Source organism: Myotis brandtii, unplaced genomic scaffold, assembly GCF_000412655.1.
Source record: "Myotis brandtii unplaced genomic scaffold, ASM41265v1 scaffold185, whole genome shotgun sequence".
NCBI lineage: Eukaryota > Metazoa > Chordata > Mammalia > Chiroptera > Vespertilionidae > Myotis > Myotis brandtii.
In genome coordinates, this window is record NW_005356870.1 from 6612095 (window position 1) to 6629170 (window position 17076).

At 38.2% G+C, this 17076-nt stretch overlaps 1 protein-coding gene across 1 annotated transcript in view; it reads right to left on the reverse strand.

Moving 5' to 3' along the window:
* DLC1 (DLC1 Rho GTPase activating protein) overlaps positions 1 to 17076 on the reverse strand; it is a 371700-nt gene that overhangs the window by 340390 nt on the left and 14234 nt on the right. Inside the window, exon 2 of the mRNA XM_005864066.2 lies at positions 14205 to 15350. Coding sequence (XP_005864128.1) covers positions 14205 to 15227 — 1023 coding nt within the window. The 5' untranslated portion in view covers positions 15228 to 15350. The remainder of the gene's footprint in view (positions 1 to 14204; positions 15351 to 17076) is intronic.

Below are 17076 nucleotides of genomic sequence, written 5' to 3' on the forward strand. Positions count from 1 at the left end.
ATGACAGTAACTTATTCATCTCTGATTATCAGGCAACTAACATAATGCCCAAATGTTAGATGGTTAAAAATAAAAAAGCTAATGAGTGAATGAATGAACATAAATATGTTTGTGCAAATAATTATAATTTTATTGTAGGATAGATTCCTTCATGTATGTGAAATCAAAGAAGATGACAGCATCAGGGTCAAGGACATGGAAGACATCATGGTGAGTGAATCGCCTTTCCTTCTTTTAGACACATAGCAAGGGTTGTTGTGCTTTCCTCCCACATCATCTTACTGAATGGAGACAATTTTGTAGTCAATCTTTGGGGAGTACAGACTCACTCATTCATCCATCCACCCCCCCCCCCCCCCCCCCCCCCCCCCCACCCCCACCTCACTGTGCCATGTTGATCCCTGAGACTACACAGGGGAAGTACATGGCCTCTGTCCTCAATGTGCATAAAGGACCACCAAATTCTGGCGTTTATTAGGTTCATCCTCTAACAAGTTGAAAAGAATTATTAACTTTCACTCATTTTACTTTTATTCTCAGTGAAGACATTTTTCAGGGAGAGGGGAAGGGATATGTGGATTTTGGAACTTCAAGAAAATTGAGTGAGTTTGAAACAGTTAAGTAGTAAATGCTGGAATGAGGCAATAGGTGTACGGAGTGACTGCTAAGACACCCTCAGAGCACATGGTGGTCAGAGAGTAAGGATTTGTAGTGCTTTGCTACCGGACTCATTAGAGAACTGAGAGTAAGCTTAACATTTTAACAAAGAGTAAATATAGGGGACTTTAAAATACAAGCTGGGGGATATGGTCTTCATCTGAAAAAAATCAAGAGATTGGTTAGCTTGTCTATGAAGGGAAATAACTTTATGCTGAAGTTTCCTTACAAAGGTTAAATCTGATTATACCGTGTAGAATAAATGGAATCCAAAAAGATAGCAAGGAATTTCTTATAGTTCCTCCTCATGCCAAATTGAGCATATACATAGGGTGGACACATGAGAAGTAGAGAACATAAATAGTATATTCCTACAAGAATCACAGAGAGATCACACACCAGTCACCTATTCTAACCAATTTTCTTTAGTCAGAACCTGGAAAGGTCAACTGAAATCACTAAAACTTTAAGAAAAATCAGTAGCAGGGAAACAGACTGCTGTACAAAAAGGTAATACCAACAACACATTAAAAACCTCTAAGCCTCATATGAAATGATTATTATAATTAGTATTCTCAGAGGAATATGAGAGAATTGCATCTATAAAGCATGAGCATGTGACTAGCAGAGTTACAAGCAGAGAACATTCTCCATATTCTTCACCTTTGCTCTGGTTACAGGTATAAACTCTCAGCTCCAATCTAAAGGCAAACCCTCAAACAAAAAAAGGTACATTTTATGTAGAAATGTCCTCATATTACTCACTATAGTTTACATTTCTTTTTTATTAAAATTTCCAAAGAGCTATCAGGTCAAATTAAAGATGAGAAAATATAGCCCGAGATGATTAAGAGATTTTATTGGAACAAGAAGACAGTACAAAGAGTAATTATTATGTGCACTAGGATGATGCTCAGAATTCCGTGCTTGTCTTCACTCACATACCCATTCTACAGAAGTGTAATAAGCGCACACTGGAGGCCAGGCATGTGCTCGGCATTCAGAGGACAATGGTGAGTAAGTTATGAGTATGCTAGTTCCTGCCTTCGAGTAATTTAGTTTGGCGTGTAGGTATGTGCACTAGTTCTCCAAGGCTGCTGTAACAAATTACGCATACAAACTTAGTGCCTTAAAACAAAAAAACACCATTCTACAGAAGTGTAATAAGCGCACACTGGAGGCCAGGCATGTGCTCGGCATTCAGAGGACAATGGTGAGTAAGTTATGAGTATGCTAGTTCCTGCCTTCGAGTAATTTAGTTTGGCGTGTAGGTATGTGCACTAGTTCTCCAAGGCTGCTGTAACAAATTACGCATACAAACTTAGTGCCTTAAAACAAAAAAAAATTTTTTTCTTGAAGCCCCTGGCGTTAGAGATGAAAGGGAGTTGGCAAGGCTGTGCTGTATTGGAGGCTCCAGGGGAGGATTTGTTCTCACCTTTTCTAGCTCTGGTGGCTTCAGGGGTTTCTGGGCCGGTGACTGCGTCACTCCAATGCCTGCCTTCATCTCCACCTGGCTTTCTCCTTGTGTCTGTGTTTTCTCCTCTCTGTCTTTTATAAGGACACTTGGCGGTGGATTTAGGGTCCACCCAGCTAGTCCAGGATAATTTTGTTTTGAGATCCTTAACTTCATTCCATCTGCAAAGACCCTTTTTCCAAATAAGGTCACGTTCACAGGTTCCAGGGGTTAGGACATGCACGTACTATTTTTTTGGGGGGGGGGGGGAAGGGCACTATTACACCACTACAACATGGATACATGAATAGATCATTTCAACACAGTGTGGCGCTATGCTAGGGTCCACACAAGGGCTTAGAGTACCACAGAGAACATAAGGAAGGAGGCCCCAATTCAGCCTGAGGGGTTCAGAGAAGACTTTTTGGGGGAAATGACATGTAAGATGAAACCTAAGGAATGGCAAGAGTAGAAAGGTGGTCTGGGGAGAACTTTCTGGATGAGAGAGAATGATGAGTAATGCAGAGAAGTTTCATGTGGCTATAAAACATGATGAGGAAATGCACAAAAATTACAGTTTGTAGGCAATCAAGGCCCAGATTGTGACTGTCCTTGTCTAGAATATTAGTATTTTTTTAAATTTTTTTAAAAAATATATTTTTTTATTTCAGAGAGGAAGGAAGAGGAAGAGAGAGATAGAAACATCAATGTTGAGAGAGAATCATTGATTGGCTACTCCCACTGGGAACCAAGCCCGCAACCCCCGGCATGTGTCCTAACTGGAAATCGAACCTTGACCCCCTGGTTCATAGGTTGATACTCAACCACTGAGCCACGCCAGCCAGGCTAGAATATTGGTATTTTAAATCTGTGGAGGGGAGAGGGATAGATTTGCATTGTATAAAAATAATTTGGAATGCAGTGCAGAGAATAGATTGTTGGGGGATTAGGACTGACTCCAAAGAAACTGTTAGGATGTTGCTGCAGTCATTAGAGCAAGAGATGGTGGGGGATATAAGAGGTTGGGATGAGAAATATTGAGAATGTAGAATTGCTATTTTCAAAACCATCACTAACATCTGCCAAATGCACAGGTGCATTTCTGCATTCTAAGGTTTCATCTGAACTTCCTAAAACTAGGACTAGCCACAGGTACGTATAGTCACATAACAATACAAATCTAACAGCAGGTTTGAATGAACATTTTGAATTTGTGAAATATAACTTTTGCATGGATTGCTTCCCTTTAGTTCCTAGAGCTATGGCTGCACGTTCATTTGCATTGTGGCCAAGGAAATCTGGATATTTTGCATTCCTTCCGAAGGGAAAGGACGGGGCTGGACATTGGGTGGTGGATATTGCGCACGGCCCACTCTTAATTGTATGTACCTGTTTAAGTTCATTTGGTTTCAAAGAGAAGGTTAGGAGTGCAGAAGGGTGTTTTCAAAGTGATAAGGGGATTCGTGCAGAAAGCAAGAAGGCAGCAGCAGTGGGAGAAGGGAAATATGTCACTTTGAACATGAGCAGTTCCTCCAGGAGAATGAATGGCAGTGCATGTCGGCTGCTTCTCACCTGGGTGCCCACTGGCCACAGCAGGCAGGTGCTTATTGACTGACATGCAGAAGACAGATGACCCGGCCTCTGAAAGTGGCCTGGAGGGCAACCTCAGTGGGCGCTATTTGATCATTTGCTAATCGTTCTTCCGGAATCAAGTTTTATGGTTAAGTGGTTGAAATGGTAACAATTACTTGGGAACAGTCACGTATAACTCCCCTGGATTGGAAAGGTAGAACCACCACCACATAAATCTCTAGGCAAGGGGATTATTCACCTCTTTGGTATTTTAAGTGTGACTTTGTGGCTCCTTTATCTTCCCTCCAATAGCAGTGTTCCTGGGTTCTATTCACACACTTCTACTATTTTCTACTTAGTAGAGACTGACTTTTATTTTTCTTCCCTGAGCACCTGTATTGTATAGAAAACCTGTGTAGCCCTTTTTTTTATTATTTGCAGTATTCTGTTTTAGTCTCACAGTATAAACAATAGATTTGAAGTGACTTTAATGTAGGTTGATAACACACAGCATAGAAATGTCCCCTCCCTGAGCCTGCAGCAATCATGTTTTTCTATATGTCCCCAACCTTTAGGAAGGTTTGCTGTGACTCTCCACACTATACCAGAGCTCCATCTCCTATTGTGCAGCCCCTCTGATCTTGGAAGGAGTATCAGAGGCACAAATACGGAGCAGCCAGCCACAGGCATCACTCACTATATCAATGTAGTGACTTATCTATTGACACCTCTCGAGTAAATTTGGTCCTCTTCAAACTGAAAAGAGTGATGGGAAAGTTAGTGATTAAATTTCACCATCAGCTGGCTGACTGTAAGCAATACACTGATTGCCTATTTATTCTCTATTAAGAAAATAAATGGTCTCAGTGGTCAGGGTGGGAAATTTAGGATTACAATAACCGTAAGTGATTGCGTATGAAAATGGGAGAAACAGATTTATTTACACTTTAAATTGCCCAGAATAGGCTGACATATAGCTGAGCATGCTTTCTTGTTTCTAGTCTAGACAGAATTTTTAGTATAAAAATTTAGTGATTTACATAATTACTAATATGTTTTAAAAAAAATCACATGGTGATCCTACTGAAATTCACTGTCTAGCTGCCTTTCTCCCCTGGCCTTCTTAATGATTGCTCACAGTACGGAACTTGTTTGAAATACTTTTCAGCTTGTTTAAAATTATCATGCCTCAACCCAAACACTGTGGACATCTGAGAGAAAGCACTTTGTAACTTCTAAGTGGATAGAGATAATATTTATGATAAAAGTCTAGGTTGATCACAGGAAAAGAATACAGAATAATTGAATTAAATGAAAATCATGCCTCAGGAAACAGCAACTTTTTATTATAAACCTAGAAACCAGGAGAAGCTGAGAAAAGCAAGTTTCATTTTAGATTCTCTTTTCAGTTAAAATTTTATTTTATATTTTTGTCAGCATATACCTGAAATGGTAGTTAAATTCTTAAAGCTGTGTCTCCCCCCCCGCCCCCGCACATAAAGTGGACAAATGTCTGAAATAGAAGGATAAAACATTTCCTTTCATCATTCAAAAAAACCCTTAATATTAGGTTTATGTTCCATTGCGCTGTTGGCCAATTCTTCCTGATTACTTTAAAATTATAGCTTTTCCATGATAATATGCAACTCAGCATCTTCTCTGTGGGGCAGCAAGTTTGCATTGATAACAGAACATACCACCATTAACACACTAAATTACAGCTCTTTGGCCTTGTCAATACACACACATTATTCCAGTTATAGGGGAAAGCAAGGATGTTTAAAGTCTCTTCCAGCTGGAACATTCTATGAACCTATGAAAAGCAACTTCTCTGTGCCTCATCCCGTATTGGTTTGTAGGTTGCTGCCTATCAGAGTCTAGTCAACTGAACAATGTCTTGCTTGTTGGGTAAATGAACATGTGACAGACCATTAAACTTCATGTTACCACCTTACAGCAAAACGAAGACAAAATGCCAAGAATGTTATTGAGGAATGAATTAACAATTAAAGTCCCATCTACATACTGTGAAAAATAACTGCTCTGCACTCAAGAGCTCAGCTGTTTGTTTCTTTTTGTTTGTTTGTTTAATTCTTTATTGTTGAAAGTATTACATGTGTCTCCTTTTCTTCCCATTGTCTTCTCCCAGCCCAGGACTTCACCCTGCTACCGTCTGTGTTCATTATATGCATACAAGTTCTTTGGTTGATCTCTTACCCTCCCCTGAGGTTTGACGGTATGTTGGATGCTTCTGTGTATCTGGATCTATTTTTGTTCATCACTTTATGTTGTTCATTACAGTCCACAAATGAGTGAGTTCCTGTGATACTTAACTGTTTGTTTCTTAAGGTAGCACTGGTCAGCTGTGTTGACTCATACTCCACTTTCCTGTGCCTTTGGGGGAAGAGGGGGAGGCAGAGAAAATGGTCCACAGGCCTCAAAGGTGATATTTATCACAGAGCTGAGCCTGCTTCCGGTTGGTTTCCTTTTGCACTTCCTTTAGAAACGTGGGAGCAGAGCACCATCAGCCAATTCGCTAATGTCCCTGGGACAGGTAGCTTCCACCTAATTCCTGTGTGTTTTTTCGCTTCCTCTCCTCCAAGTCTCAGTAAAGAGGCTTACTTATTGCAGGGAGCCCAATACTGTATCTCAGATTGTGCTTGCTTACTGCAGGTATTTAAAATTAATTTATATATGCATATGACTCATATATGTATATATAAAAATATTTTTAGATAAACTTATTTTATCCTTAAATTTCCTGTCATAGTTTTGGGCTTTGTACATTACTCTCAGATCTATAACTAGGGCAAATATAGTAAACAAACAAACAAACAAATAATAACATCTATTACTAGTTAAAATCACATGGTGTTTACTATGTGTCAGGCACTGTTTTAGTTATTTTATATATTCATTTATCTAATTTTCCTAATAACAGAGTGAAGTATCCCATTATACAGATAAAAAAAACTAAGGCACAGTAAGAGTAAGTAACATACAAGATTACAAAGCTCTCAGTGAGGGAAGCAGTTTGAGTCCACTGGCTTGATTATTTTGTTCTAGATAGAAGCTGTGGAGATTTACCATGGGCTACGGAGCACTTTGCAAACCTCCAACTAGAGTACTCAGTGACCCTGGCTAAGTAATATGCGGTGAATATAGACTTTGCTAGAATTTGACCTATTCCCACATAGTGTTCTGCAATTCTTCTGTTATTTACCTGTCAAATCCTTATCTCAAATTTTGGTTAAAAAATGGATCATTCTTGTGGTTGTACTATGTAGCTATTTCATCACATTTTCTATCTCATTTATGCTCCTAACAGTCTTCTGAGGTAGGGACTCATCTCAACTTTTCAGTGACCTATAAGGCCCAGGAAGATGAAATAGCACCTTCAATTTAGATCGTGCTCTTTCGCCTCATCCCAGCTTAATCGCTTGGTTAGAAAATCAAGCTCAAACCAAGCTATTCATTTTCTAGACCAAATAATTATGCCATTTGAATTTCTTTTAAACATCCGGGTTAAGTTGTAATGTATATAAAAAGCAGTAAATCCTTTTGAAGTTTCGCTGGCTCAAAAAATAGAACCCCAAATTGAAGAGGTTCATTAATCACTAGTTTTATTCCTACACCAATGTAGAGACAGAACTGAAGAAAGAATACAAGTGTACTTTCCTATTTGCTTATGTTTCCTTTGAAAATTGTGAGGTTATCTCCAACGTAGCACTATAATTTTCTCAACAGTTAGAAAATTATCTGTGGAATAGAGATCATGTTGGCAGTAGGGAAGGACTTTATTTCTAAGAACATGAGCCAGAAAACAAACAGAGTCTGATGGCAGCATTGGGTTTAGTGCCCAGATAACAGAGGCAGTGCCCTGTGATGTAGGGTATGCTAGTTTTCCCAACTTTTGTGGATATTGGCATTTCTTTGAGGGAGGCAGCCAACATCTATGGTGGTTTTGTTGGTATTAAAAGATTAATAAGTTGGTCCTGGTTTATGGTAACAGAAATCCATGCGGAAGAAACTAAATGTTTCACTGTTACCATAGCCTCTAAGGTGCAATTGGCTCTGGAATACCTATTAATTATTTAAAATAACATCATAAAAATGTATTAATTCGTGCTCCAATAAAAACTGATGTTGGGTAAATGAGAACTTATTAATGATCTTGTTGCTAATAATGTAAATCTGCAGTTTTGGTCCAAGTCTCTGTTGGAACGGAGGCCCATCACACTTCATAACTACTTAAAAAAATAGCTGCAACAAGAGAAGTTCAGATCTAATTGCTTTCATTCAGAGGATATTTTTCCACCTTAAAGGCACCTGGCAACAAAGCTCCCTATTTTATGTGGCTTTCACAATAGAAATCAAAAGGAAATTTATTGTTGTCTGATACTCTCTCAGCAAACTCCCTTACTCTCCTATCCTCTTATTCTGCTCATTCTCTTATTCTTGTCGTCTCCTCTCCACTCCATTCCATTCCAAACTTCTTCAAAGTGACATTAACCAGAAAAGACAGAGTGGGGCCTGGCCGGTGTGGTTCAATAGTTGAGTGTTGACCTATGAACCAGGAGGTCAGGGTTTGATTCCTGGTCAGGGCACAAGCCCAGTTTGTGGGCTTAATCCCCAGTGGGGGGCTTGCAGGAGGCAGCCAATCAGTGATCCTCTCATCTTTGATGTTTCTATCTCTCTCCCTTCCTCTCTGAAATCAATAAAAATATATTAAAACAAAACGAAACAATACCATCTGCTCAATAGGCCCTTAGTGTAAATTATACTGTTATTATGAATCTATCTACAAGCTATACAGGGTGGGGCAAGAGTAGGGTTACAGATGTTCGCATGGAAAATAATGCAATAATCAATAAGTAATCATACGAGCATAAACTCCATGTTTTGTGTACTCACAACTGTAAACCTACTTTTGCCCCACTCTATATATACTTAGCCCACTTTCTATTCCTTCTCTCTATGTCCTCTAATATCAGGCTTATTGATAAACTCTAATTCTTCCAGCAGTCTTGCTATCACTCAATATACATTTTTGGAGTCTTAACCATCTTTTTTGTTTTTGTTTCTTAGACAAGTTTTTCCTTCCCTTTTATATTCTTTCATCTGGCCTCCATTCTTGGTCCATTCTATCTCCTGCATAATTTACTATGATCTTTGTGTCACCCATGAGTCAATGTTACATGGCTTACATATAGGCATTCAGAAGATAGAAGAAACAAGAAAGTCATAGAAAGGAATAAGAAGGTTCTTTTAGATCAGCGGTTCTCAACCTGTGGGTCGCAGCCCCTTTGGGGGTCGAACGACCCTTTCACAGGGGTCGCCTAAGACCATCGGAAAACACATATATAATTACATATTGTTTTTGTGATTAATCACTATGCTTTAATTATGTTCAATTTGTAACAATGAAATGGGGGGTCACCACAACATGAGGAACTGTATTAAAGGGTCACAGCATTAGGAAGGTTGAGAACCACTGTTTTAGATAGAGGTGTGCTTTTACCAAATTGACACATATTTTAAAAATAGGGTAAAAAGAAAACATTTGATTTTTGTCAGTCATTGGTAATTAATGTTCAGAGATGAACTACAGTATATACAGTATAATTTTAGCTCCTGGGCAATTTTTCCACAAGAAAAAGTGTAGCATTTGATAACTATCACTTCAACAAACAAAAGAGTTTCCTAATATGGAAAGGTATTCTGTAGTGTGAAATTAAAGCACCAGGTATTTGTACAGAATGCCACAGAACATATATGCAGCTTGTTTATTCCTTGCACAACTCAATATACTGGAATATATTTATGTTAAGATATTGTTCATTAACATATTTATGTGGTGAGTTATCTCTTCCTTTATAATAGAGTCTTTAGCAGACAGCTGCTGGCCAAAATGCAGCCTCCATTTCTGAGCCATGGTGCTGGGTGTGGCCATGAAGCTAAGTTCTAGCACATGAAATATGAAGGGAAAAGAAACATGTACCACTCGGCCAGCATGGCTCAGTGGCTGAACATTGACCTATGAACCAGGAGGTTGAGGTTCAATTCCTGGTCAGGGCACATGCTTCCTGGTTAGGGCACATGCCTGGGTTGCAGGCTCAATCTCCAGTAGGGGGCGTGCAGGAGCCAGCCAATCAATGCTTCTCTCTCATCATCGATGGTTCTAGCTCTCTCTCCTCCCTTCCTCTCTGGAAAAAAAAAAGTGTGCACCTTCTGGGCCCGCCTTCACACAGAAGTGTGGCCATCCCCACCCTTCTTCCCATGGGCTTGAATATGAATAAGGGCTCAAGGTGGCAGAGCAGTTAGATAAAAGGGGTCTAAGGTAGGGGTGGGGAACCTTTTTCCTGCCAAGGGCCATTTGGATATATGATATCATTCTCAGGCCATACAAATTATCAACTTAAAAATTAGCTTGCTGTATTTGGTCAAACCTTTAATTAACTCACCCCTAATGCCTTGACAGGGCCAGACCAAAGGATTTCACAGGCCTTATATGGTTCATGGGCTGGACATTTCCCACCCCTGGTCGAGGGTTTTGAAACATAGAGCCTACACCTGGATCCAGAACTGCTTATATACAATTATTATGTGTATATGAGAGAAAGATGTTCAAGGCACTTTTATGCTGGTTTTCTGTGTTGGCAGGCAAATCTGTAGCATAAATGATACAATTTAGTTTATTGTTGGAAGATGAGGTTTGTGTTCAAATGTGCAATTAGGTATCTCCTCAAAGTTCAGACCGTGTTTGCATTCTCTTTTGGAGTTTATTTTGCTTTGTGATACGGATTATGTTTTATGTGAGCAAATGAAAATCTGTTCGTACATTTGTGTAACTATTATGGTTATTCAAAAATTTGGGAACTATTTAAATAGCCCCCAGAGAAGACTGGATGCTGGCTTCTCTTTAATTAGTAAACCACCATCAAGAACAAATACACGAGTTCTCTAAAAAAGGTTTAACCTCAAGTCTTGCCCTAGATATTTTCCATCTTCACATCTCATTTGGTTTACAGAGACCACTTCTTAGACTGTCTCCCTCCCCCAGATTGCTTTGGAATTTGTCTCTGAGAATTGCTCTTAACCAGCTGCCTTACCCCAAAGACCCACCCACACCCTATAAGCTCTGGTCCTATGCCACTCAGCCTTCTGGAGGGCTCATTTCTACTGTCTGCTCATAATCTATTTGGTTTTCCTTTGATTTCAGTGGCTTCACTTTAATGATATATTTCATCATACTTAGGGGAATTGTTAGTTTAAAAGGTTAATATTTACATATACTGCAAATGCAGTCCTCTCCAATGGAAACTCCTAAAAAAATACATGTGTGGCTATCCTGATGGCAAAAAAAAAAAAAAAATCATTGGAAAACAAGAAAAAATATATCATATAGTACAATAAATGCCTGCCAAGATTTATAGGTTTCAAGAAATGATAATTGAGTGCAATTTCAGTACATTCTGAGGATCACTCTTTTAAGCTCTGTTTTTGTTTTCAGGTTTTTTTTCCAAGTCTTAGAATCTTGATTGAATGCTAACCGCCAAAAAGCAAAGCCCCCCAAAACTCATGCTCATAAATTCAGTGGAGGGTTTGATTCACTCACACGACCATCAGATAATGAGCTGATTAAAGTTCTCTAACTAAAATGTTATTAGCTCAAATTCTATATTACCTTTCCAAGCTCTAATCTTAAAGCTGTCACCATAGCTAAAGTGGACAAATAGTATAAATGATAGAGACAATTGAGCAAAGTCTTTTCCGAATCTGGCAGCTCATACCTTAGGCATGAAAATGTGGCTCTCCTGTCTCTCCAAAAGTCTTACTGTTTTAAACTTGGCATTAGGATTGAGTAGTTGATTGAAACTCTTGTTGATATTTTGAAAAACTTTAAATATTTGTTTCCATTTCATAAAAGTAATAGTACACATGATAACTGGATAAAGGATTCTTTGGTGCCCTTAAAAGATGCTTCAAGTAGTTTGTATATCTAATATTATATTTTTGTACTTCCATTAGTTATATGCATTTCACCCACAATTCTATGACCTTTTATAAAAGTTATATAGGGTAAAAAGTGAAAATCCCCTGCTTCTACCCTTTTGATTCTATTGTCTTAAAGTAACTGCTATTAACAATTCTGTGCCTGTTTAGCTAGGATTTGATGTATTCCTATTTAGTCATAGAGAGTTTATACCCATGCATATAATTATATCAAATCTATGCCTATATCTATATGTCACCTATATCTATATATCTATATATCTCTATCTCTATCTCTATCTCTATCTCTATACCTATACCTATACCTATACCTATACCTATACCTATACCCCTATACCTACTATACCTATACCTATACCTATACCTATATCTATATCTATATCTATATCTATATCTATATCTATATCTATATCTATGCATCCTCACATTTTTTCATATACGGTTGAGATATGCTACACATATTGCTCTTCCACTGTCATTTTCCAGATATACGATGCCATGAACATCATCATTCAGTTAGTGTACACGGATCTCACTCCATCTTTTTAATGGTTGCATAGCATTCCAATCTGTACCCTTGTTTATACATAAAATTTTATTATTAACTATGGCATATACATGTCATTATAAGCAATAATTAAACATTATAGGTGGAAAGTTGCTTTTTTCTTTTTTTGTCACTAATACATAATACAATTATGAACATCTTTGTGCATATATATTTTTTATGAAATTGTTTTATTATTTCTTTTGGTAAAGTTCTAAAATGGCCAGTTGCCAATTCAAAGGTATTTTAACTCAACAGTATCAAATAGAACAAAAATTCCTACACATTTTGATTCTAGAGGCTTCTCCTATAACCATACTTTTCCAGAGTAAATTCCAAACATAAAATTTTGTTATTAAAACTGTTTATTACAAGGCATCGCAAGTGAGTTGTAGAGTCAAAGTAAATGTTCCTCCAGATAATGCTATAGCACTCCAGAATGATGAAATGCTTAAAATAGAGTATTTAAGTTAGAACTTGTAAATGGGATATAATTACAGCTCTCATAATGCAACCATGCTATAGTGACATGTCCAAGAGCAAATTCTTTCCAGCATTCTTAGTATTGATATAAATGTCCAAGTGGTGAGCATATGTTTCTGGAATGTTTAATGTTTCTGTCGGCAGTTGGGCAGGGTTTGTCTTATTTTCGGGGAGCTATGTCATAGGTCGGTTAATACTTTCTTATGTCATTATTGCATTCCCTCCAACAGATTTGATAGGGTATATGGAAATTTCCGAAAAGGTGAGCTGAGCATTCCAATCTGAACAACTTTATGGAGCATTAGCATTTTGTTACAACTTATATAAGGCAGGAAGAGTTGGCCAGAAGCACAGAATGATCTGCTGGCATATAGCTGGAGCACAGTGATCTTTGCTGTAAAGTGTTTGACTTCACTTAAACTGACTTATGACATGTCACTGATCTAGTTTGTTAGCGAAACCACAGTTTATGGAAACCAGATTTCTTCACCATAAAGAGAGTGGGAGATTTTTAGTCCTCATTGTAGACAGCTCAGTTGAACAGAACTGAGAACATTAGCTTTGTTAGAATTGCAATTATGGATTATTATTATATTGAAAGAGGGGCAAGGATGTCACACTAAAGTGTCCAATCTGCATTGTTTTGCAATGCCAATGGCCACATTGGATTTATAGAAGAAATTGTATTTATATTTACATCAGGATTATAGAGCACTACATTGTGGGATGATTTTTGGAAAAATCCTAAAAGCAAGGCAAACTTTGTTCAAGAGTTCACTAACTAACCCCTGCTTCATGTAGCCCCACTCAAATCCTTGCTTCCCTCACAAAGAAACTACTTAGGGGAGCAGGGCATCTACAAGATTAGTCAGGGGACCTGGGCATAAATAATTAATTTCACTTATTACCTTTGGGGTCAAGAGTTAAAGAAAAGTTGATATGCCCATCGATAACAAATGTGCCAGGGTAACATTTAAAATAATATCAGTATATTTTGCGGGCAGGGGTACTGTTGCCTTTATATATATATAAAGGGGTCATTTTTAATATGTAATTTATACCACTTTTCTTTGATAAAATATGCTTTTCAGAGGGAAAAGGAAACAAGCCCAAATAAATGTTATTAAATTAAAAAAAAATAGAGGTTACTCTTTAGATGGGCTTTGAACCGTGAGCTTTCTCATGTTATTTAATTCCAATTGAAGAAAGTGAAACCAATTCTGTCTTCAATACAGCCTCAGAATAGATTGTTCATAAACCATTATACACATTATTAGTCAACTGGATAGGTTATTATATTTTAATTTTTATATATTTTGATGGTGTCCCCAAGAAGATACTCTTTGAGTCACACAGCTACAGTATAGGGGAAAAGAAACATCTACATATCCCTTTCATGCTACCAAAATAATAAGTGATGGAAACAAGGATATTTACAACATTCCAAAAGCTGGATAATCTGCGCACGTGTCTTACCTTTCTCTTGCGAAGTCTGACTTGATTATCTGTGGGTTCCTGGGTGGTCAGAGGTTCCTTTAAGTGTAAACACCGCATGCCATCTCCAGAGCTGACCTTTGGAAGACTTTTGTTTTGATGTTCTGAGAAACCACTCTTCTGCAGGCCATTTTCAGCGGACATTCCACCAGGGCAGGAAGGAGGCTGCAGAAGGCAGCCCCCAGGATCTGCTTTTGATAATGTCAGCCCTCTGTCTGCACAAGGGCTAGCGAAAAACTCATCTTGTACTACACAGCAGGTGTTTCTTTCATGTTCCTCCTTAGGGAAGTCGGGTTTCCTTCGTTGCTGAGCAATTACAGCAGAATTAAGCAATTGCTTCTCAGGCACAATATCGTTCACATTCAACGACTCACATACATGTATTTGGGATGCATCTTTTATTTCACTTAAGCTTATATCATTACAAAGCTCCAGGCTTTTACTTATAATGTCAATAACTTTCCTCTCCCCACTTTCTTCTACGAGTGCTAATTCAGCTCCACCAGCCACTCCCCAGGAGTTGTAAGAATCCTGGTTTGTTTCCGTGATAGGCAGCGTCTCGACGAAGGAGCCTGCTCCTTTGACGCTATGTTGGCCTGAGGTTCCGTGCCCTTGGGAAGTTAAAATCTGTTTATCATCTGTAAGATACAGATCAGAATCGGTATCCTCATCAGAAACGTGCACTAGTGTTTCCGTGCTGGCTTCCAGAGAAAGAAACTGATCTTCACCTTCCTGGCTGTCATTTTCATCCACCTCCTTTGAAATGTGACCCATTGGCCTCCCGGGAAAATCTCTCAGCTCTGATGCATGGCAGCAGTCCGGCAGTGAAACACACTTCTCTTTGCGGTCCGCATTTAGAGTTGCATCTTTTTCCATACTTGCCTGCAAGCTGTCAGCTACGAGTCCATGATGGCATGCTGTGTTATGATCATCAGAACTAAAAGGCTGTCCCATCCATTGGGTCACATGTTCTTCCCAGCTTCTCTTCCTGATAGCTACAGACATGTCATTGTAGTTTAACAGCAGATACAGAAATACATTCCATGTGAGACAAAAGGAGATGGAACTTGATGAAAGAACTTCAAATTCGCTCACTGAGGAAGAGAGTGAGTGTTCTCATTTCACCACCTATTAAAAAATTTAAAAATATATATATAGTTCAGGATACGATTCTAAAATGAAAACATAACTTGGAAAAGAGAGCCCTTAATCTATGCTAGAAAGACTAAATTAGAGAGTTTGTAAAATTTCTGTTTAATAACTTTAATAGTATTACTTCTTTAAGAAGCAGCTTGATATAAGAAGAAAATTTCACATTGGATATTTATGATAAAAAATAATTGACAGTATTTTAAAAGGCAGCTGGATTGATCCATCTATTAATGAATAAAGATATAACTATTGAACATTGAAAACTTCAGTAAGAAAATATTGGGATTGCAATACTTGATAAAATTCACTGCAAGAAACTTGTTGTGCTAGCTTACATGCTTTCCACATTTACTTTTGTGAACACAAGTCTTGACAGAAATCTATTTGCTGTTTGGTTTGAATTTCAACAAAGGCCACCAGGGAACTGTTCATGCAAAATTTGAGCTATAGAGACAGCATTTGTAATGTATTAGTGTGTGAAAGAGCTAATACAGATCCCAAACGCTCAGGATGTATTCACTCCAGGGAGTGACTAAGAAACATGAAATAATCCAGTTTAGCTCATATTAACACATAATTCATGGATAAGAAAGCATAGCACATACCATTTACAATGCCTCAGGATAAATACATTTACATGCATAGTATTCCTGCTACTACTGGCTCTAGCTAGCATTATTGAGGCTAAGAGAAATTCAATCACTTGTTCATGGTTATAGATACATCTAGGAAGTAAGCCAGTAGTCAAACTAGGCCCTGGTTCTAAGGCCAGGATGAGATAGCCAACACACTTCATTGTCTCTGTGCAATGAGATGCTACCTCCACCCCTTCCTTCCACATATCTGTAGTATGTATAAAATCTAAACTTCGTAGGCAGGAATTCAGGGGAACCAAAAGGAAGATGTGAGAATGATAAGACAATTGGGATAATTCTTCAGAAATTTCAGTCTCTTTGGCTTGCATGGAGTTTAGTTTGTATACTTCTGTTAGAATTTGGTCATAAAAATGTAAGTAAACAAGAAAACCAGGCATAAGATAAGGTCACAATATAAACACATTCTTGGTATCCATACTTTTTACCTTGAATTATTCAAACCCTTAGTTAAAGGAAACAAATTATACCAGCGTAAACTCAGCCTTACAAAATGTTGTTCTGTAATGAAAGCAAATTCATGGACTGTAAAAGAAAAATCCCATTCAAAAAGCAGACACTTCTAGTTTTGACTCCACATTGGGACTTTCAGCACATAACATGGATTGGCTTATTGATTTCAGTTGTAAACAAGATTAACTGTGGTGCTGGTTTTGGGTCACTTCAGGCTATTGAAAAGAACTGACTCCTCACCAAAAATTTCAAGCTATTCTGACTAAGCTCTAAGCACATGCCAGAAAGGTAAATATTCCCATCCTGTGAAGACCAGTGAAGTTAAGGAATGTACTAGAAACTGGTTCCTCAGTCTGACCAAATACCTTTCTGGATATTATTTGGTGCCCTCAGAGGTCTGTGATCATCTTTGAAAATGGTCAGCATTCACATTTTCCATGTGGGCCTTCATTCTCCACGCAGAAGAAAATAGAAAGACCCCGAATCCCATGCATAAGTCATTACAGTGTGGGAGGCTACAGAAAGTGGAAAAAACGCATAGATGCAGGTCAGAAAAATTTTGCTTTTATGGGCAAATTTGGGTTGTAATAGGGAGG